We start from the raw sequence: 23,226 nt of genomic DNA, 5'->3' as shown, positions 1-23,226 counted from the left end.
ATCGAGTCTTCTGACTCTTCTTAACAGGGATACACATATTAAAATTGAAAACAGTTATATTTTTGGGGGAAAAAATTATAATTAACTTTCATGTATGGAAATATCCAGCAGTTAGTTACAAGAAATGATAAATAAATTGTAATTATAAGTCACAGGAATTACTCTTAAAACTCTATTGCGATATCTAAAAGACCTTATTCTCCCACTATTTATCCTCAGCAATATTCCGAAAATATTGTATACATGTTAATTTCGATAACCAAAGAATCAACATATGTCATTTCATTGAGATGTCTATTGTTATTTTTAGTAATATATGATTTTTTTTTTAAATAAAGTTTGCACATATATAAACACGTACATGTATGTACATCCTCTTTATGTAATAAATATCGGTCAATACGCTTAATATTAATGGTTTGCCAATAAATAATAATATATAAACAGTAATAATATTTTTGAAAGAGCAAACGTTACAGGAAAATTTTATTAAACTGTAATTGGAAAGTTTATTACCTTTTAGGTTAGGTTATATTAAGTAAGGTTAGTTAACATTTTCAGAGTTTAATTACTACATTAACTGTAAGTTAATAATAGTAAAGGTGGAAGATAGAAGGAGGCTAGCCGGACGTCGGACTCCGGATGCCGGATGCCAAACGGACGGTTTTACGTTACTTAATTTAAATTAAGAACATCATACACGTATATATGGTTACTCATATAACACACACACACACACACACACACACACACACACACACATCCATTAGACTAGCAACTGGTAATAATAACCTGCTATGTTTATTATTATGATACCGATAATGATGATGATGTTTTACGTTATAATAATTATTATGCTTCAAGAATTTTTCACTACGTGAATTGTAACGTGGATGTAGACTGTACGACATACATTACTAGTTGTATTTTAATTTTTCTACATACAGAGTTTTACAGGATGGGGTTACTGAATACTATGCAAAACCAGTGAACATTACTCCGACAAAAATATTTTTATTAATAAAAAGAATACATAAATTACAATAAAAGAATACATAAATTTGAATTACTTTAACATGATTAGATGAGATTTAGATAAAAATAATTATTTAAACCAAATAAATTAAATAAATAATTATTTTTTTATTTTATTTAAACTAGAATTCATCGATTTGTGTAAAAAGATTAGAGAGATATTTATTAATTTTAAAATACTATAGTGGAGCGGATTTTTGTTTAATTCAGAGAAGATCTGTAATGTAATATTATTAAAATAAAAAAGTAGAATACAAAAAAAATGGTAATTTTGTTATAATTTTTTTTTAATAATACGTAGTCGTATATTGCAAAGGATTTTCTTTTCAGGTCATCCTTATTATTTATATATATTTTCTCAACAAATACAAATATACTGTTGTAAATTAAATGATGAACTAAATTTAACACACTAAATAGCGAAAGTATAAAAATTTTAATGTGCGAGTACTTCTGCTCCACAGTACTTAACTCCCAGCTCACTCCATAAAAGATAGTTTTTTTTTTATTTGGAGGCATTGATGAATTCATTTCATCCTTAATAGACTTTGCCCAGAACCTGTTTACTATTTATAGAAGATTGCAGAATATATTCTGTTGGGATTTTAATCACATTTAACTTTAGTAAAATAATTAATAATTCTCACCCTTCCTAACCAGATCTAATTTTAATAAAAATTGTAAGTAAATCCTTTAAAGGCTATCAGTAGCAATTATTCATTTAATTAGCCATTTCAAATTCTATTAAATGACTTCATTTCCAGAGCTCTTACAAATTGATTAGGAGAGGTATTAAGTGGAAAATAGAGAAGTCCCTTAAAAAACTACTAGAACATATTATTATTATTATAGAATGGTACTTAAATAACCCCAAAGTACAATGCTGGTTACAGAAAAAAAAATTATTATAAATTAATAACAATATTAAATTTTTTAAATTAAAAACAAAATAACATACAATGATGTAAAAATCATTTAATAAATTTGTTAAGAACAAATTTCTACGTTTAGATCTTTTTACCTTTCTTAGTTTAATTCTTTTATCTTTTGTTGACTCGATTGTCAAAACCTTTTGTACTTGTTATTTTAAATTTCTGTTAATCTTTATATAGCGTTTAGTCAACGCGCCTCCCTATTTTGATGTCTTGACCTAGAAATACCTAGAAATCTTTAAATTAAAACGTAACAATAAAACGATCATAAATGAACAGATCAACAATCAAGTGGATGTCCTTTTCAAGAACCTCAATTTATTGAAAAATGGAAATAGATAAATAAAATTAAAAGATAAGTATAAACATTAATAAACAAGAAGATCAGATAAGGCATGACGTCAAATATAGGGAAGGGCGTTGACTAAACGCTATATAAAGATTAACAGAAATTTAAAATTAGTAGGATTTAAATAAGTTTTAACAATGGAATGGTTCCGAAACGCGTCAACAAGAGATAAAAGAATGAAACTAAGAAAGGCACACAGAACTAAACATATAAACTGCAGTGATCTTAGCAGAAAAACAATACTAATTATTATCTTAACAATAACAAATTTTGTAATTCATTTTACATTTCTCTTTTCTAAGACTTTCCTGTTCCATGGCAAAATCTTTGATTCTGTTCACGGGTAAAATAACTACTGCGTTTATAAAAAATATATTTATTAAATTTTGACAAAATTGTTAATTTAATTTTTATTAAATTAAGTTCCGTTATTTGATTTCAAAAGTAAAACTTTGCATCAACATAGATTAAAGAGAATTAGCTGTAAATAAGTCACTTATATTTAGAAGTAGGGATTCATCTGTTTTTCTAATGACTTTAACTAATCTATTTTGGATTGCTATTAGAAGACTGATGCAATATTACATATGTATCCTCATCAGACAATTTTTATAATTAACTATAATTTTTTAAATATATATACTCCTAATATATATACTCAAGTTGAAAATGTTATGTTCATTTATTGTTCAGTTTTTATGTTCATTTATTTTTATTCACTTTTTTTTCACTTACAGTTTTTTGTTAGAATAAATGTTGAAAAAGTAAATAATGAAGAAATCGTTTCGATAATATGAAAATTTGCATTTTTTCAATTTAGATTGAAATTTAAAAAAAATTTATTAATCTTATTAATCTCTATGAGTTTTGTTACTGAAATTTTAATTATTTTGTTTAAAAATATTCTGTGTTTTTAAATAAAAGAAAAAAAATACATATTTTATCTTAAAAAGTCGAATATATTTCAGTCATGGATTATCTTCTACTCCTCACAGGGTAGTTATGTCAAATGATATGTAGTTCAGTTGGATATTTCCCCGTACCCAGGGATATTAAACCCACCGGGTTGGTCTAGTGGTGAACACGTTTTCCCAAATCAGCTGATTTGGAAGTCGAGAGTTCCAACGTTCAAGTTCTAGTAAAGGCAGTTAGCTTTATACGGATTTTAATACTAGATCGTGGATACCGGTGTTCTTTGGTGGTTGGGTTTCAATTAACCACACATCTCAGACTGTACAAGACTACACTTCATTTCATTTACTCATACATTTCCTCATTCATCCTCTGAAGTAGCGGTAATTCCTCTTAACGGTAATTCCCGGAGGCTAAACAGAAAAAAAAGAAAAAGTACCCAATGATATTAAAGGTTAACCTTTCCTATTATTTTCAGTGAGTTCTGACTAAACAGTTTTTAGTTCAGTTCAATACCTTGAAATGTCACATTACAGCAGAGAAAGTCCAAGGTTATTCCTCTAAGTTTATGTACCTCTTTTCTGATGGAACTTTCAATTCTAGTGGAAGAACTTTCTAGTTGAGTCATTTATTTAAGCCTGTTTAAGAAAAACATTTGATCAATAGAGCTGTTACAAAAGAATCCATATTTCCTGGGGGATGTGGACGGGATGGTCGGCTGCTGTCCGTTCATATTTTCTCATCATTTATCTCTTTTCTTTATTATTGATATACTAGTACACTATTTGCAATATAATCCTCCCTACTATGTTGGTCAGACCCTTCTATGATGAAAATGTCAAGACGTGTAGAAGTAATTCATCCTTCGGGTCATTCACAAATCGCATGATGAGCTTAGGGTGAGGGATTGTGACGTATCACTCTTGAGGGACGGATTGCGTCAGAAAACGTATCTTATGATCCCTGAAAACGTTTTCAGGGTTTATTATATTTTATGCACGTAACAATTTTATATGAATGTTTATTCATAATGTCATGGGTTGACATTGTATTACTACAAAGTGGAGGAAAATCATTGTTAGATAAAAATTTGTGACAAAAATAAGAAATTTTTATATATATATAATGATTTTTATTGATTAATGGTCATTTAAAATATAGTGGAAATACTAATATATATATATATATATATATATATATATATATTTAAACATTTTAGAAAACATACATGAAAAATGAGAGTATTTGTGAGAGAATAAAACTAAGTTATTGTTATGTTGAGAATAAACTTGAATAATGTCATTTTTAATTTTTTTATAGTTATATTAATCAATACAACTTCAAAAACTAATGTACAAACACACAAATATATATATTTATATATATATACTAGCAGACACGGCAGTGCTTCGCTATTGCTAGATTTGAGTATATATATATATATATATATATATATATAGACGAGGGTAAGTCATTATTATCCGCAATGTAGTTATAAATTTTATTGCAATACAAATTCTTAATAAGTATTCTTATTAAGTAAAATATCGAATTTGTTAAAAGTTCCTACTATTCTTTAGATAAGGGCCTAAAACTTATTTCAGTAAAGTTTTTTTATATCACCAACATTGGCCCAGGGGTGGAAAATGGTGTTTGAAAACAAAAAACATCATACTTCCCTTAATAGGCACAGTATCAAATCGGTTTAAAGTGGTCGTTAGTCCTCTAAACATTACCTAAAACCTTTGTCTGAAACAATTTTTGATATGACTAGCCCTTACGGCAAGGAATGACCAAAGTTTGCTGGAATTGTAAGAAAATGAGCTTGTCGTATGCTTAACATATGAAACTTTTTTTCACTTGCAACCATTGTCGTACTGAGTAAATTTGAAGTTATTCTTAACTTTAAGGTGGAAATCTTTTTTATCCGCTACTAAGCACCGGTGAATTTTACCTCCGCCATCCGGCGTGCCGAAAGGGACTTTTTTTTATTATATTCTATAGTTACAATTGAAATAGATCGATTAAGTTTCTTTTTATCTGTGTAGTTGTCCCGTAATATGTTTTTTTCCAGGTAAATGAAGTGGAAGGATCTTTAAACGAATATTAAATTTTGTATGTAGTATATTTGTAGATATTTAAAATTCTTTTGTCATCATTCTTGCTTTGTATCGGATTGATAATAGCTAAATGATATACTCGTACAGCCTAGTATAATTCTATTATTCAAACTATTGTCGCATGTTATTTCAAGTAAATTATTAATGATACGCTTTACCGAGTTTCAAAAAGGCTTATCTCACACTCGGCTGCATTTTCTTACATTTTTTATCTCCACTCCTTTTTTTATTTTAAAGAAAACAGTTCTCTTGCCTTGGTTGACACATCGGAACTCGACCCATCTGAGACCCGGTAGTGTCGGACTCCTGTCTTGTTTTTATATGAACGGCTTGTTTGTAGACCTTCCCATAAGAATAAAAAAAAAAAATATATATATATATATAATAATAATGAACTAAACAAATGTACATATAATAAAACAAATGTTAAAAAATTAAATCAAACTTACCTTAAAATGAAAAATTATATTTGTTCATTTTTCCTTTAATTTAAACTTTGTAAAACCGATGCCAAATTAAGGGTTAGTAAGTTGTTTGTTGATGTTAATTTGACGTCAACTACTTATATATTAATTTAAAAAAGTATCGTTTTATATTATTTCGAAAAGTGTTCTTTATTAAACCACTTTACCTTTTTAAAAGTGTTTTTACAACCGAATTAAAAAAAGGATTTTTTTCAATCCAATTTGAATTTCTCTTACGTCATGTATTATTTAGCTTTACTCACGAACAAACGTATCGGTTTCGATAATCGTTTTTTATTTCGTAGATGAAATTTCTCTGGTGTTCCCGTAATAAATTTCTTTCAAATAACTTAGGTGGAAGATGTTAAAATCAAAAAAATTACGGAATCACGAAGACCGATTTAAAAATATTAAAAATTTTTTTTATTGTCATTATGTAGTATACGGTTTTTATACCGTAATAACATATAGCAATTCTGATCATTAAATTATTTTTCTTCGAAATTACGAGAAAATTAATCAAAGACTTGTAGTAAAAAATAAAATAAAATGTATCCCATATTCCAGACAGTCTTGTTTATCTTGTTCTGTCGTTTCCCTGTAAAGTTTTCTTATTTATCAAAATGAAAGTTTCTTTTTTTAAACTTGTAAAAGTTTAATTTTAAATAAAAATAAAAGTAAAATTTTATAAAAGGTAATTAAAAAAATAAAATAAAGGTAAATGAAATCAGTTTGACTTATTTCATTTTCTTTTTTAATTTAATCTTAATTCCATCAAAAAATTTCTTTTAATTTTATTTCTAATTTGTTAAAGGTAAATCTAAATGAAGTATTAGTGGTAAGCATAAATTATTACTTTAATCATGTTATAATAATTATTATTCTCTTCCTGTCATTTGTTATTCATCAAGGATAATTTAAGTTTCATAATTATGTGTGATTATTAAATTCGTTGCGGAGTGGTAGCGTCTCGGCTTTTCATCCGGGGTCCCAGTTTTGAATCCCTAGGTTAGACGTCGTATTTTCATGTTACAAAATTTTATTTCAATACAAAGTATATATATATATTTTATTTTATCAATAACAATTATAATTACAATCGGCTTTCCTGCGGAGCCATAAGTAAGTTTCCTGACAAAAGCACGTGATAAGAAGGTCCTTAAGGAACCCCCAAAATAAATAATACACAATAAATGGTTACAAGCAAACTTAAAGTCAAATACGAAATTTCAAGCTCAGTCATAAATCATAAACCATTAATTTCTGCACCAAATAGTCCAAAAAATAAACATTAATAACAAATAAAAAAGAAAAAGAAACAGTAGTAACAAGAAAAAAAAATATATATATATTTTTTTTCTATATATATATATATATATATATATATACTTTTTTTTTACTTTCGCGACATTTATTAGTATAGCATATAACTGAAGAAAATGTCGGTATCATGCCAAAATTCAATTTTCCACTTTTTTGTTTTCTGAATTTGGGGTTTATCGAGAAATGAAAAAAAAATTGAGGTGAATACTTCTTGTTCGTGTGTGTGTGTGAGCACGCGCGTTTACGTGAGTCAATTAGTACGGAACGACTGCATCAAAAATTTGGCGTGAGTATTTCTATAAATAGTTCAAAGTTTGGATTCAAAATGGTTAACTGGTACAACGGAGTCAGTCAGGTATATCACGACTGAGGATTCTGGACTTAGTGAAAATTTTACCCGTCAAAATTTTGAGTTCTTCTCAAATTGTTTTTAAAATTAAAAATAAACCGTTTTAATTGAAAATTTCAACCTCTTCCAAATTTTTTATTTTTTATTAAAATTTTTATTAAGTTGTTTTGAAATTAAATTTCAGGTTTAAATTCAAAAAGATAAATAGTTGGAATAGTCTAAATCTAAATATTGAATATTTTTTATATTCTGTTCGTTCTTTGTGATTGAAGTATTAAACAGATCGTTTTACTGGTAGAGTGAGGTAATGCAGGCGATAGCGTTACTAACTACTGCGCTTGCGCTCCGTCCGCTCTGTTCACGGACCTGTTTCAACAGGTACGAGACATTGCGTTAATACGTTGTGCCGTAATGATGTATTACAGCTTAAGTAAAACTTTTTTTGCATTAAATTGTAATATGATTAATTCGTGATTCATTTTTTCAAAATCTGTAGAAATTAAATGAATTTTTCAACAATTTATGTTCAGGTACGACATTTTTCATTATTAACATTAGATTTTTAATTGTTAGTATTAAGAGCGTGTATTTGTATTCGTTTTTTTCCCTGATATCCACCAAAGAATTTCATTTTCTACTACTAAAATATCTGATGTGGACATTATACAACTTCGTTGTACGCCTGTTAAATTACATATATACTTTTTTTTTTAATGAAAAATGCATAAAATTTTATTTCATTTATAACTTCTGATATTTTTCACATGTATATATTTTTTTTATTGTTAATTTATTATTAATCGTAAATTTTGTTTTTACAATAAGTTAATGATTATTGATATATTTAAATTATAAAAAAAAGTTAAAAAAAGCAGATGAAGTCTGTTCGAACCAATGTGCCTTCCCCTTGTAAGATCCAAATATTTCATTAATTAAAATTTTATTTGGCTATAACTCTGGAACCAATAAATATAAGTATCACTTACCATATATCGTTGAAAAGCTCTTGTTGAGGGCTTATTACTGCAGTTAAAAACAAAACCAAAATCAAAATTATTTTGCATTTTGGGATTTTTTGGACACTTTTGGTTCAGTCGATTGCAATCAAAAGGGAATGTGCACAACTAGATGTTACAACAGTCCTAAATCCAACATCCTACACCTAATCGTTTTTGAGTTATGCGAGATACGTACATACGTACGTACGTCACGCCGAAACTAGTCAAAATGGACTCAGGATGGATGTTTCCGTTGAAATCTGAAAACCAAAATATTTCGCGATCACAATACTTCCTTTACTTTGTACAAGGAAGAAAAAAGGTGATTTAATCACTCGGTAAGAGTCAAGTTATGTGAGATTGGGTGATTATTTAAAGCTATTATTAAGAATTATCCGTATTCATGAATAAATATATTACTTAACAAGCAACATTAAAATAATTTTGGTAATTTTTTATCTGCCGAGATAACTCCAACTGTGGTCAGGATAGTGGTTGAAACATTTTTAGGTAAAAGTAAAGATACCTGCCACAAAAGCTTAAAAGATGCTAGACAAAAACTTTTTTGATTTTTTTTTTTCTATATTTTGTTTATTAGTCACCTGTATGATTATTCTTTCTTCTTCATATCTTTCTAATTATTGACTGAACTTAAATAATAAAATCAGAAAACAGAAATATATACTTAAATACAAATTTTAATTCTTAAACAATAAAAAACGTAGTCCAATATGTAGGTAATATTATTAAGAATACAATACTTAAAAAAAAAGTTTTTCATTTTGTAATTTATAATGTATTTGAAATATATTTATACAAAATCAGTCTTCCCTTAATCACCAAGGTTGATGTACAGCGGTTTTATTTCACAACCGGCAGTACACAAGGTTTTTGTGTGAATATTATCCTCACGGACCGCTTTCTTTCTTAATCAGTAAAGGTGATACTCATTACGAGTATGGCTAGACTTAATTGAAAGTTACCGATTAGATTAGACATTTTAACCGGTCCTACTTGATTATAAAACACCAACCTTGACCAATTAATAATGCAGATCAATTTAAGTTTTAATAAAAAATTGACTTAAACAGGACTTTTATTTATGGTACAACTAGGTAGTATAATTTAATTTTTTTTTTCGCTAATTAATTCATAAATATTTTTATAAATAATTTTTGAGAATTAAAACTTTTAGATTGATGTTCTATAATAAATTATCAGGGAATGTTTTAAACTTCTTTCATTAAAAAAATTCGAATTGAAGAACATCCATCTAGAAACTGAAATTTGAAACACAGTAAATTCAAGAATAATTGGAATTTATAACGCTTGATTATTTTAAAAAAACCCTCTATTGATCGATTAATACTTCTAGTTCTTTACAAAAGCTTTTACCAAGTCTTCTAGGATATGTTCCAAGTTAAATATTAATGACATAATGAATATTGTATGTGGCGTACCATATCTTTACAATGTATTTGAAACTCAGCAACTCGCTTCATAATGATGTATAATATCGAGTCATCTTACTTTACTCCCCGATCAATTTTATTTATTAATCTTTGCAATCTTATTTCATTATTCAAATTTTCCTTTCAAAAACTAAAAAAAAAGTGTTTTTTTTTTTTTTTTTTTACTGCTTATCTCAAATCTATATCCGTGTAAAACGCCCAAAAAATATTTTTAAAATATACACTATTAGGTACATAATAAATAATCGTCAAATCGTTTTCGTCAAATTCTAGCTTTTACCAATTGTTTTCAATCTGTCAAGCATTTTTCAACAAATTTTTATTTCAATCAGGCACGATAATTTAAAAAAAATTGTTGTGGACACTATATGGACTTCCTCTACGCTATTATATTACATAACACAATTTTTAAAATGAAAAGTACGCAAAATTTTATTTCATTAATAACTTTGATAATTTTTCATATTTTTTTATTGAATTATTATGTATCGTAAAAAATATTTACAATCAGAAGTTAATAATTATTAATAAATAAATATATTTAAATTAAAAAAATGGAAATGAAGTCTGATTCGAATCGATATGCCTTCCCCTTGTAAGATCCAAATATTTCATTAATTAATATTTTATTTGTCTGTAACTCTAGAACCAATGAAAATAAGTACCACTTATGATATATCGTTGAAAATTTCTCAATGAGGGCTTATTAATATAGTTAAGAAAAAGTCCAAAATCCAATAATTTGGATTTTGGGATTTTTTGGACACTTTTCGTTCAATCGATTGCAATCAAAAGAGTAGGGGATATGCACAACTAGATTTTACAACAGTCCTAAATCCAAAATTTCAACATCCTACGCCTAATCGTTTTTGAGTTATGCGAGGTACGTACATATACAGACGTTATGCTGGAAATAGTCAAAATGGATTCAGGGGTGGTCAAAATGAATATTTCCTTTGAAATCTGAAAACCGAGATTTTTTGCGAACACAATACTTCTTATACTTCGTACAAGGAAGTAAAAATAAGTTGGTTTGCACGTTTTGATAGAGGCAAAAAATATTTCTAATTAGGTAATAAGTAATATTTTTTCGTTTCTTTGGTTAATTTGACTTTTTTGATCAAATGGTTTTTAAGTTAAAAAAATTAAAACATTTTAATTTATTAAATGTCTTATATTATAAAAATTCATTTGATAAAACCTTTTATTAAATTGTAAGTAATATTACAATATGAGAGTTTGTTTACTGATTACTGATTTTGAAATAATAAATAAATGGATTTAGATGAAAATTAAAAAAAAAAGATAAAAACAACATATGCTAACTGTAATTAAAATAAGATACTGTTATTATTTTAAAAAAAATTATATTAGTTTTCTGTTTAAAGGATTTATATATCAATTTTAAAATTATAATAAGTAAAATAATAGTGAAAAACACATTAAAAAAATTATATTTATTTATTAATAAGAAGCGAAAAAATGAACAAGAAGTCTGAAACTGACAAATCCTATCATCGTTTAGTATAATTATTTTGATAATTCTTTTTAAAATAAAACAGTCATAAAATGTGTACATACTATATTACAAATAAGTAAATAAATAAATAAAACAAAAAATATATGAGAGATAGAAGTACAAATACACTTTGTCTTCTAAATGAGTCGTTTTATGCGATGGTAAGGGGTAGCGGTTTTTTAAGGAACAGGGGGGTAGGGAAAAGAAAAGTGCGAAGGAACAAAAGGGCGATAATGAGAGGTGGCCCCTTAAAAAGATCTTGAGTCGGTGCCTCTACACTTGAAAAATGTCTATCGATTTGCTTAGTTTCCTTTATGCCTTCACGAACGGCCGTGTTCAGTCTGTATGTAGTGTACAGTAGACGGGACGTTGTGATGGGTGAGGGTTTTTAAAAGGAGGTAGTATTTTGGTGGGGGAATCGTACGCCCGTGGTGGGGATAACGGACCGGCGGAGCGCTCAGTCGAGACCAGACTGCCGGATGGTTTATATGTTGTTGTGTTATAGTCGTAAACATTGTGGTGAGTGAGTGTGCGTGTGGTGTGTCAGCCGTGTGTGTGTGGTGGTGTTGTTATAATAATTTATTATTATAATTATAATTCGCGATGACAACTACGGCCGCTGCTGCCGCGTCATGTTATCCGGATTACCACGATCAAACGGCAGCAAGGACATCGCATCCGCCTCATAAAGACTACAGTCGTCCTTTGCACGTGGACTGCAGTGTGGAATACGAACTTCCGAATGCGGCGAAACCTCCTGCCGGTACTAGGAGTGAACCATTATTAATGATTCATCCTTGTTATTACCGGCGAGCGGAAAGCCAACGAAGATCTCCTTTCATCAACAATTTACCTGCACCTCGGCGTACTACTACGAATACGACGACGGCCTACCAATCCGTACGTTATGTCGATCCTACCCGGCCCGGGACGACCACGACAAAAAGAGGCGATCCGCCTTTACTATGTTCCAGTGCCGATAGCGGTCATTGGACGGATACCGAAAGAAGTCCTTTGGCCACTGCTGAACCGAGGTTGCCCCCGGCCGGGCCAGATAGTGGTATCGCTACTCCGTTGACTGATGATAAATCTAATCTTACAGGTAACAATTACTATTTATTACCGTTTTAATATGATTATTAAAATCTCATTATTTGATGTATTTTTATTTTTACGAAGATACTAGTTTTATTTTAAATCGTGTAATAACCGCAACTATCCGTGTTATTAACCTAATTTAACTAGCATATACATATTTATAAATAGTATTATACATAAATCTTTTGTTTCAATTAACTTTGGTTTTATGTTTCGTTGCTGAAATAAGATTTTAATGTTATTAAATTTGCATATTTTAATCGAACACCGTTAACTTTTTCTTTTTTAAAATATATTTGTAACATTTTGCCCATCTAATTTCTAAAGAAAAGGTGCTTTTATCGTATTTGTCGGTTAAAAAATGTTAATAATAATAATAGACAAGTTGTTTATTTATTAGTCGTATAAAGTTAATAAAACTAATTTTTCTTTTTATGAACTGGACTGTTAAATCTTGTTTATTTAGATCTCTTATTTATAAAAGTATAATCATTTTATATTTAAATCAATTAATTTTAATAAAAGAAATAGAATTTACGTACATTTTAACGTAAATGTTTTATTTACGGGTTAAATATGTATAATAAAATTTAACACGTTGAATTATTTTGTAGCGTAATTAATTACGAAACTAATTACCAGATAAGTAAATTTATTATGTTGTGTAATTTAACTATTTTGAAAAACAATTATGATTTTTCTTTTTGAGAGTATGTTAGTTTGTACCCCGTGTGATCTCTTAAAATTGTTTAGTTCCATTATTTAGTATATTTTACGAATCTATATTTAACAAATAGTACAAAATAAAACATTGTTCGTTTTTTTTTCATTTTGTTTAAAATGATTGTACTCATTCACTTATAAGTAGAATTACATAAGATAATACCATAATAAGTGGCCATAACCTCATTACCATTAAATGGCAGAAACTACATTATCCTACGATAATATAACGTATTTTTAATTGAATCACACTATGCTAAGAAAAATATAATTTCTGTTCGCAATATTTTGTTTGATTTTAAATATTTCTGTTAAAAAAATTTGATGAACTAATCTGGGAGTTCATGCTAGTTGTTTCCAAATAAATCCGGATTTAATATAGTTTTTATAAAAAAATAAAAATAAAGGGTAATAAAACATTTGTTTGCCTTCTTTATCTTATTAATTTAAATTATATATTCTATTAATTCTGTTTATTTCATGATATCGTTATTATTGTTGTGCTTTCTATTTTATATGATATTTTAAAAATTAATTGAGTTCTAAAAAAAAATAAATTATTGCAAATTTTTCTTATTATATTTTATTAGTCATTTTTTTTTAAAATCATTAACTTTGGTTCTATTTTGAAGAAATGTTTTCATGATTATATTTTTTTTATTACGATAATAAGTAACAAGATTATAAATTTACGTAATTACAGAGAATTATTGAATTTATCTTTTTTTTTGTTTTTGTTAATTCCAATTTTATTTATTTCTTGAGAGTTACTTAGTATGATTAGAAGCTTCCTGTTGTTTTATTTTTTTTAAATTAAATTACTTGAAAACAGTATTGCCTATTCATGTTATATGTTATGGGATAGGGTAATTGAAAAACTTAATAACATAAGCAATTTTTTTCTGTTTAATAACAATTATTATTTTTATTCTTGCTATGTTACGTTTATATATTTTTGATCTTACAAAAATTATTTTAATGCATATAATCGTTTATAAAAAATAAAACGAATTTAAAAAAACTTTGTATATATTTTTATTTAATATCGATTATTTCGATGTACAAAGTATTGTTCATTTATGAAAAAATATTTTTTAAATGAATTATAATAGAATGTGCAAATAGAATTTGTTTCTATGTAGATTTATCTCGAAAAACGTTCCCGAAATTAAAAGTTACACTAGTTAATTATTAAACGTTACATTTAATAGAAAAAAGAAGTTTCAGTTGTGGTTGGTATTAATCCGGTATTTTGTTTTTTTATAATTTAACCTTTGAGTGTCACTGGTAAACATGTTATATCGATAAAAACGAGGACAAAATCAAAGAATAATGCGGTATAGTGGTTCCGTGTTTATAAATTATATAATTTATTAAATAAAGTACTGAAAATAATAAAATGTTATACATTTTTAGTCTGCAAGAATAATAAATTACACTGTTATGAAAATATATTTTTTAAGAATGTTACGATGTTTTAGGTTAATTATAAGAATTCATATAGCAGCTTTTGTTTTTCTTCAACGAATCTATTTAAATTATTTGATTTTGACGTCAAATTAAATGAACAGCTGGGATGCTAATAATAGTAATAATAACAGTAAAATGTTTATATCAGGTCGTTTGTGACGTAAGAAAGCGACTGGCTTCCAACCCTTCTGAAACAAGCGTCGCCTAACCTTATCTGAAACTCCAGTCAGTTTCCTCTCACACAAACACACGTGCATCAGTACCGTATCGTATACGTACACAACACAAGCATTAAACTTAACCTGTTTGTGTGTTCTGTGAAACTGATCCTACCTCGTTTTCCTTTTTAATTTATTGTTAGTTTCATGCAAACTGAGCACTCGGTAGCAGGGCTTAGTAATTGAGATTTATGGGCCGTATTCCCGACTGAGTTTGTATTTTTTATTGTTCCCGTAGCTTTTTACTGTTTACATTTCACTGTAGTCTATGTATATATGTACTGTTATCTCTCTCTCTCTCTCTCTCTCTTGGTTTGTTAATACCATATTTCACATTCGCATTCGTTCATGTTCACTACTACAACAACAACATTACAATGAATAGGTCTACTTTTTTTAACCGTAGCAATCGTTACTTGTTAAATACTCCTCACTTATACAATAATCCATTTGAGACTAATTTTTAAAACATTTTTATTGCCTACATTTTGTTTTGATTTTTTTTTTTTTAACTACCGGTATTTTAAATTTTTGATGATTTTAACATCTTTTGTTGCAGAAAATAAATAATTAAAAAAATATATATATAGAAATCTTTTTAATAGGAGTTTTCCGTAACAACTACAAAATGTAGTTTTCAAAAAGTTTGTGCTGATTTATAAAACAAAAAATTCACGATAAATTAAAAAAAAAAAAACATTTAGTTCAATAAAACCTATTTTTATGTTTTCGATTTATTCTTTTAATGAAAAAATGTTTTGAATTAATATCAAAAAGTTATTTAAAATATATCAATGATCTTAGAAAAAGAATAAATTTTGTTTTTTATACCTTTTACATAAAGTATTATAAAATTAAATATTCATTTTTTTTTTTTACGGACAAGATTTAATTATGTTTTCGTAAATTTAATAATACTTTTTTTTTAATATTACTTCGTGATTATTTATCAACGTTAATTTTTTTTAACTTACTTAAATGTTGATTTTAAAAAAATAATAAAACTACATTATTACTATTATTAAAAAAAAAAATTATACGAAATTTTTTTTTTTAATAAAAAAATTTAATTAAGAAAAAATAACAAGTTGTATAATGAATTACAGATTTTTTTTTTGTACGATAAAATGTGTACGAAACTATTCATGTAATTGTTTACGCGATAATTTATGAAAGCTGATCGACATAAAAGTTTTTTTATAAATCAAAGTTGTTTTTGTTCGAAGATTTGAATTAATCTAAAATTTTATAATTTTTTCTGGCAAGTAGTATTATTTTACTTAGAATTCTTTTTTAATAACATTCTTTTTAAATAATAATAAAATCGTAGTTTTCGTTTGTTTTTTCTACTTAACTTAGTAAATTATGTCATAAAAAAATATGAACTAAACGATACCATTCCGTTATGTATTTTCACATACTTAAATTGAGTCTTTCAATTAAATTTGTTGGTTTCTAAATCTCTCCAACACTTTTAAACAATGATAAAAACCGCGTTTAGTTTTTCTGAATTTTTTGATGTATTTTTTTTTTGGACGAAAAATCTGTATAGTTATTTTTCTGGAATTGACTGAATTTTTCTGGTTCTAAAATTAATATTGTAGATATGCATAGAATAAATATACTGAATTTAACATTTTTTTTAATGGTATTTCTAAATAATTACTTTTTTTTATTAATCAAGTAAGCCTACTTTTATTTCAATATGTAAGTGTTGTTTCTTTAAAAATAATATTTTATTAATTTTTTAAAGTAAATTTAAAATATAAATCTAAATTTGATATTTCCGATTGTATTTTAGAAAAAAAATTCTCAACGATTTTCGCATTTTTTAAAAAGCATGTTGAATTTTGTATTTTTATACGAATGTATATTGATTTGATTATTAATTAATTTAAAATTATATTTTTAATTAAAAATTATTATAATAAATGAAAACAACCAACAAAAAAAAACTAAAATTACGCACAGGATGTTAAAAAGTATAACCTAATAAATTTAAAAATGCGGTGAATTTGAAAAAATTATTCACGGTTAGTTTGTAACTTTAAATATTGAATAAACTGCTTAAATATGGTTTTTAGGAATACGTACTATTGTAAATGCGATTAATTACGGGCGTATTCATTAGTGATGATAATTCTGTTAGCGGTACTCAAAATGTTTGTTTACGTCTTATTATATAATACATTTTTGGGAATGATCGACTTCATTTCGTTTGAAACTAGATCAAACCATATCGCTTTGAATCATCTGAACTAACTAATTAATCAATTAAGCTTAAGGTTACCAACTTAGTTAATCAACTAAGCGTATTATCATTAATGAATCTCTATTATTCCATTGTATTTTCCCGTAAAAATATAATATTTAAAATGTGCTGTCAGATATTTATTTGGTGTACCTGATTCATTTAAAATGATATTTAATAAATTTAAAATTATTAAATTTTCATGTATTTGTATTTATTTATCTAACAATGATTTTTTTTAGTAATAATTTATTCCTAAAAAAAAAATCTCAGTATTTATTTGCATCAAAATAGACAACAAAACTATTTTTGTAATATAGAGTACAATAATTTGACTGCGATAAAGGAATTTTTATTGTGCTTCAGTTTCTGATTTTAATAAATCACCTATCGATTTAAAAGAACTACGGACTAATTTATTGAAAGTTGAATTAATTTTTTTTTCTTTTTATAAAAACAATTTTTCTTGTAATTTAATAAACACTACTCTTTAGACAAAACTTCAATGTTTTGTACAATATTTTATAGTTGTCTAAGATACTTTTAAATATTTAACAGTTAATTATTTTACAGTTCTTATTTTTATTCTTTATTGATTTTATTTTTACATAGGAACATCACGTTTATTTCGTATAGTGTTTTTACATATTAATGTAGGTTAATTCGTTTTTTTATATTCATTGATTTTATATTTTTTTAATTCTCTTCTTCAATTTAAGGCTTTTTTTGTCGTGGTTTACCCCGCAATAATTTTTAGTAAATTTTAGACCACTCCTTTTCGTTATCCGTGGAATATTTGGTTTGAAGTGCCGTAGCTGGTTATCATTACCGTTCTCATTGCAAAAGGTTGGTAGTTCGAATCCTGGCCGAAAACAGTTTTATTTTCCCCTCACCGTTTTTTCGTTTCTAATTAATAACATATTCTGGACCTGGTGATCTGGACCTGATGAAACAAATTACATAATAGAAAAAAAATAATACTAATCTAAGTTACCCGAATCAATACAACTGCCATTACATGTGCGTAGCTGAGAATTGCGGTGTAGTATTACAAGTCGTATAAAAAAAATCTATGAATAGCACAAACCTTTTATTTCTAAAGTGACCGATATAATTATGTTATTTATATATTAAATTTTTATTAATATGACATGGATGACCTGATAGCATTAAAATGCCATATCTTTCCCTGGAATTTAACCGAATACCAGCTAATTTAAAGACTAACATTTAACCACTACAACCAAGTAATCGGTTATAATTTATACGTATGAAGTATTTATTTATTGGCTAATATTTATTTAGGAAATTATATTTCATTATTTTAGCGCAGCATTATCCATTTTTATTTTAGATTTTGTCATTAATGTAGTTTTCAGTTATCAAAAAATATTATATTTTTATTTATTAAATTTTTTATTGGGTGTAGGATGAGTTACGAGCTATTTATAAGATATATCCATAATTCTTGGAGTGTATTTTCACATATATTATATATTTATATGTCCGATCAAAATTCTCAACGTCGCATTAATTTAACTGGATGTTAACATTATATTTAAATTTATGCAATATTTAACTTACGCATTTGTCTTATAGTTTTTTATAATAGTTACTATATTTTTTATTTTATAAAAATTATTTTTTTTTAATATAACTATAAAGTGATGCGTAACAAAATCAGGTTTACTCATTTAATGTTAGAGGATTAAAATTTAAATAATTTATAGTATTTGGTTAAATTATTACTGGTAAGAACACACATTAAATGAGAAGTTCCATTAAGAAGGAAAAATTATAAAATTCCAAAAGAAAGCATTAAACGGTAATGAAAAATTACAATTTTTCATTTTTTTGCTTAATATAAATTGACCGTATTACCGTAAGATTGGAATCTATTAATAAAATAAAATTGCAAGAACAAAATGGCTTTATCCAAAGAAGGAAGGAGAGGATATCCGTCAAAAAAAAAATCCATATCAAACCCAAAATAACAGTTTCAGAAAGAAAGAGATGGGTTTCTTCCACTTGAAATTTAAAACTATTTTTTTCTAATGTAACATTTATTTTTGACTAGATAGCATAAAAATTCCGCAATAAATGGGTCTGGTACTTAATTAGGTTAAAAATTTCAGAATAATATTTATTATTATAACACAGAAGTGGAAGACACTCTTTATAGCTTCGGTTCCAGCAATACCCCAAAATCCATACTTGTCTATCTACCGGCCATATAGTTTTTTTTTCTTTCTTGGGTTTTCCTTCGTGTATTGAGCCAGGTTGACTGATTAATGATTAATCCCGAACCGGATACACTTAGAATTAATTAAATAAAGCAGGAAGAATAGGAATTAATCCAAAAAGGGAGCAACGGAATTTCCAGTTACTACCTACAGCAAATGAAACAAAATAAAATATTGATTACTTTCAGATAATTATAATTACGTCCAGTATTCCTTTCTAATTTGATACTTTGCCAAAAGATTATAACGACGTGAGGTGTACTAGACTTGAAGAATTAATTGCGCAATAAATATTAGTACAACATAGTACGCCACTAATAATGTCCCTTTACTCCAAAACTTTATCAAAGCACACCGGTCTTTTTTAATGTGTCCGAACTTTATATTTTTCCCTGTAAATACTTATCTAGCAGTATGTAAAAGAAAATGTTTTCTATAAATTGTACTTTAATCTAACTGATTTAGATTCCCTATCGTTATTATATTATTACTATTTTTGGATCAAAGTTGTATAATTTTGTTTCAAGTTGGCAGACCAGTTACCGTATAAATATAATAATTGTATTCATATGATGAGAATTTAAGTACGATTAAGTTAACCTTTTGAATTTCGTAAAAAAAGAATTTTTTGCGTAATACGTGGACAATCACGTGGAAATTTTAGTTTGTTTTCTATGAAACGTTATGATTTAAATTTTTGTAACGCCTTAGTAATTGCATAATTTCAGTACAATATCTCAGCTCTTATAAAGCAACTTGTCCGAATTGACTTGACTGATTCATCGATGTCCAGCAAAAACTAACATCCCGTGACGGAAAACACAAGTAATCACATTGCGCGGGCGAAGCTGCGACGGGGATACTAGTATATATATATATATCTTTTTTTTTGGAATGGAATAATAGTTATAAATATTCGTTAATAAAAATGATGGATGTTAAATTTTTAGACAAGTAATAACTAGTGGTTATTCCTGTTATGTATGTTTTTTGATCATATTTTAATTGAAACTTATTTTGAATCTATTTCATTGTTTTTTCTTCTTTATTTTAGAAAATGTTTATTTAGGTTATTTTTCGTTTTCTTTGTAAAAACAACTGTATTTAAAAAAAATATATGTATAAAAACGTAATATTTAGTAATTTTATTTCCTTTTTAAACATCTACCTTAGTTTTTATATTTTTTTAATTTTTAAAACTTGCCAGTGGCTTAAAAATATTAGTATTATTATTATTGTACGTTTTCTTATTTGTTCAGTTGTTAGAAAAACACGATATGCTTTGCCGGTTTGACGCGAAGCTTTCTCTAGAGTTCAAGTAAATGGGACGAAATACGATTGTGTCGTTCCATGAAAAATAATTTAAAACTTTGTAACATACATTAGAACAGTGAGAGAAAGAATAAATGAGCAATGTGTCGTACTGTTTGTGTACTTTTCTCGACGCCATTTTCCCCTCTCCTATCGGGTTTCTCTTTCCTCATCACCAGAAGCAGACTGTACGATATGTTGTATTTCTTTTTTTTTTGCCTTTTTTTATTTATTCATTTTCTCGTCGATTCAGACGTTAAATTTATGTCGTATGACCACCCATCCGAATTATAATAATGTTTATTTTAGCGGATGAATACTTTTTATTATATGCGTGACAGTGGCGGTGGTTGTAGAATAATCTATGGCGTCTGACACGTTTTCAATTCTAACAGACATTTTAGTTAACAAATCGTAAATGATTTTATATTCTACTGTGAAGGTTGAATTATCATTGAATTATGTATTAAAAGTGAATATAATCATTTCATTTTTTAAATTTCCTCTTCACCCATCGAATAACTGTCTGTTTAAAAACAGTTTATATTAAAAATAGATTGTGAATTTTTATTTTATAATAAGTAATGCTTAATTTATGATTTGTTCAGATTTTTTAATAAGTAGAATAATTTCCGCTAGGATAGATCATTAAATCTTTATTTAATATGCAGTATATATGTCAAAACAAGATTTTGGATATAAACGTATGAAATTATTTTGACTGGCATAATATAACCTACTATAATTTTAGCGCAATCCATACTTGACACAAAAAATAAATATTCTGTTCTAGGGAGTCAAATTTACATATTCTTGTGTTAAATAAACAGTTTATGTTTTAATTCGCAAAAAAAAATCTTTTTTTCGTTGCCGTTCATTTAATTTCCTTAAAAAAAGTGGCTCCCGCAACGGCAAAATGTAGTTCAGCGGCAGACGCTTATGTTTGAAACATCTGTTACTGTTGACAGTTCCGGATTGTTTTGTTCGTTAAATTACGCTCCCATCTGTGATACTGTAATAGTGGTTATACATTTTTTCAATCAAAATAAAATCGATTTAAGAAAACATTATACATTACAAAATAATATTTAATTCCACTTTGAAGTTGCCATCTATTTAAGGACAAACAATTCTTTAATTTGGAAACGATTTAAAAAGTATTAAATACCGATTTATTGTATTGCATTATTCTTATTTGTTTGGGTGTTTTTAAAAGTGATTTTTATTTCTTGTTGAGTCTACTAACAATTTATTTATCTTTATATAAAATATGGATAGGTGTTTATAATAAAAAAGATACATGAAAAATCCCATTAAAAAAAATTTATTTTTATTAAAAAAATAATTTTTCTTTACTAAATGTTTCCACTGCTACTATCTGTAAGAAATTTGCTTCTCTAAATACTAAAGTTATCTTATCCAATAAAATTAACAAAAAAATCGTAGAAATACGTGTATTTATCCGTCAGTAACTCTTTAATGGATACCAAAACAAAGTTATACGGTATAAATTGAGTTATACGGTTAAAAATATTTATCACTGTTTTTGTTTAAGCTTAACAAAATACCAGAAATAAATTTTTTTTTAATGGAAATTTTTTTATATACGTAAAAATGTATAAATAAATTTTTAGATTATAATTATGAATACACTTTAAAAATTAATATTTATAGTGCTAACGTGAATTCTGTATTGGCTGCTTTATTTAATTAAATTTAATTACATACTTGTAATTTCGTTTACTTTAATAATTCTAAAGTTAATTTTCTTTCTTTAGGTTTTCGTCAATGTATTTTAACGAATTAATTACTTTAATTGAAATTTTATAATAGCATTACATTTTTTTTTTTAGATTTCTTTCCGTCTGTAATAATATTTAGCATGACGAATGTATTGTATAAAGTTAAAAATAATCTAACTAAATTTTTTTTTGTATTTTTTAAGGTTTCATGTTCCTCTGAGATAAAATTAAAAAAAAAATATCGTTTATAAAATGTTATTTATTAGAGCGCGAGTTTGTTTACGATGTATATTGGCTTCTGTTTTTCGTTTTATACCTCAGAAATTAACTCAAGAAGAAATAATCCTTTTAGTGACTTATTAAAAGAATTAATCTTTTTTATGTGATTTTTTTTAATATTACAAATTATTTCATTGAATTTTGTAAAAATATCTTTTTTTTTAACTTCTTACTTTTACAAAATATTAATTGAAAAGTTGTTTTTTTTAATTATGTTTTTGTAAATGATGCTTAATTAATTTTTTGTTGAGATAATCCCATACTATTAAATGTTTTATTCAACTTGAATAACATACCATTGGATTTAGTTTGCTGTAATCTTACTGCTAGTTTAACAAATAATTACAAATATATGAATTTTTATTTTGACAAGAAAAATATGTAAATAAATAAAACAAAAAAATAAGTAAGGTCATAA

General features: G+C 26.5%; 1 protein-coding gene across 2 annotated transcripts in view; it reads left to right on the top strand.

The window, feature by feature from the left end:
• Positions 1–11,991: 11,991 nt before the first annotated feature.
• Positions 11,992–23,226, top strand: part of corto (centrosomal and chromosomal factor corto) — a 635,431-nt gene continuing 624,196 nt past the window's right edge. For both annotated transcript variants that reach the window (XM_075365273.1, XM_075365272.1), the window contains exon 1: positions 11,992–12,575. In XM_075365273.1, the coding sequence (XP_075221388.1) occupies positions 12,077–12,575 (499 nt within the window). In that variant the 5' untranslated portion in view covers positions 11,992–12,076. The remainder of the gene's footprint in view (positions 12,576–23,226) is intronic.

The sequence above is a fragment of the Lycorma delicatula genome, chromosome 5 (genome assembly GCF_047948215.1).
Source record: "Lycorma delicatula isolate Av1 chromosome 5, ASM4794821v1, whole genome shotgun sequence".
In the NCBI taxonomy this organism is placed as follows: Eukaryota; Metazoa; Arthropoda; class Insecta; order Hemiptera; family Fulgoridae; genus Lycorma; species Lycorma delicatula.
The sequence above is the reverse complement of the archived record's forward strand: the minus strand, read 5'-3'. Positions and strand labels throughout refer to the sequence as shown.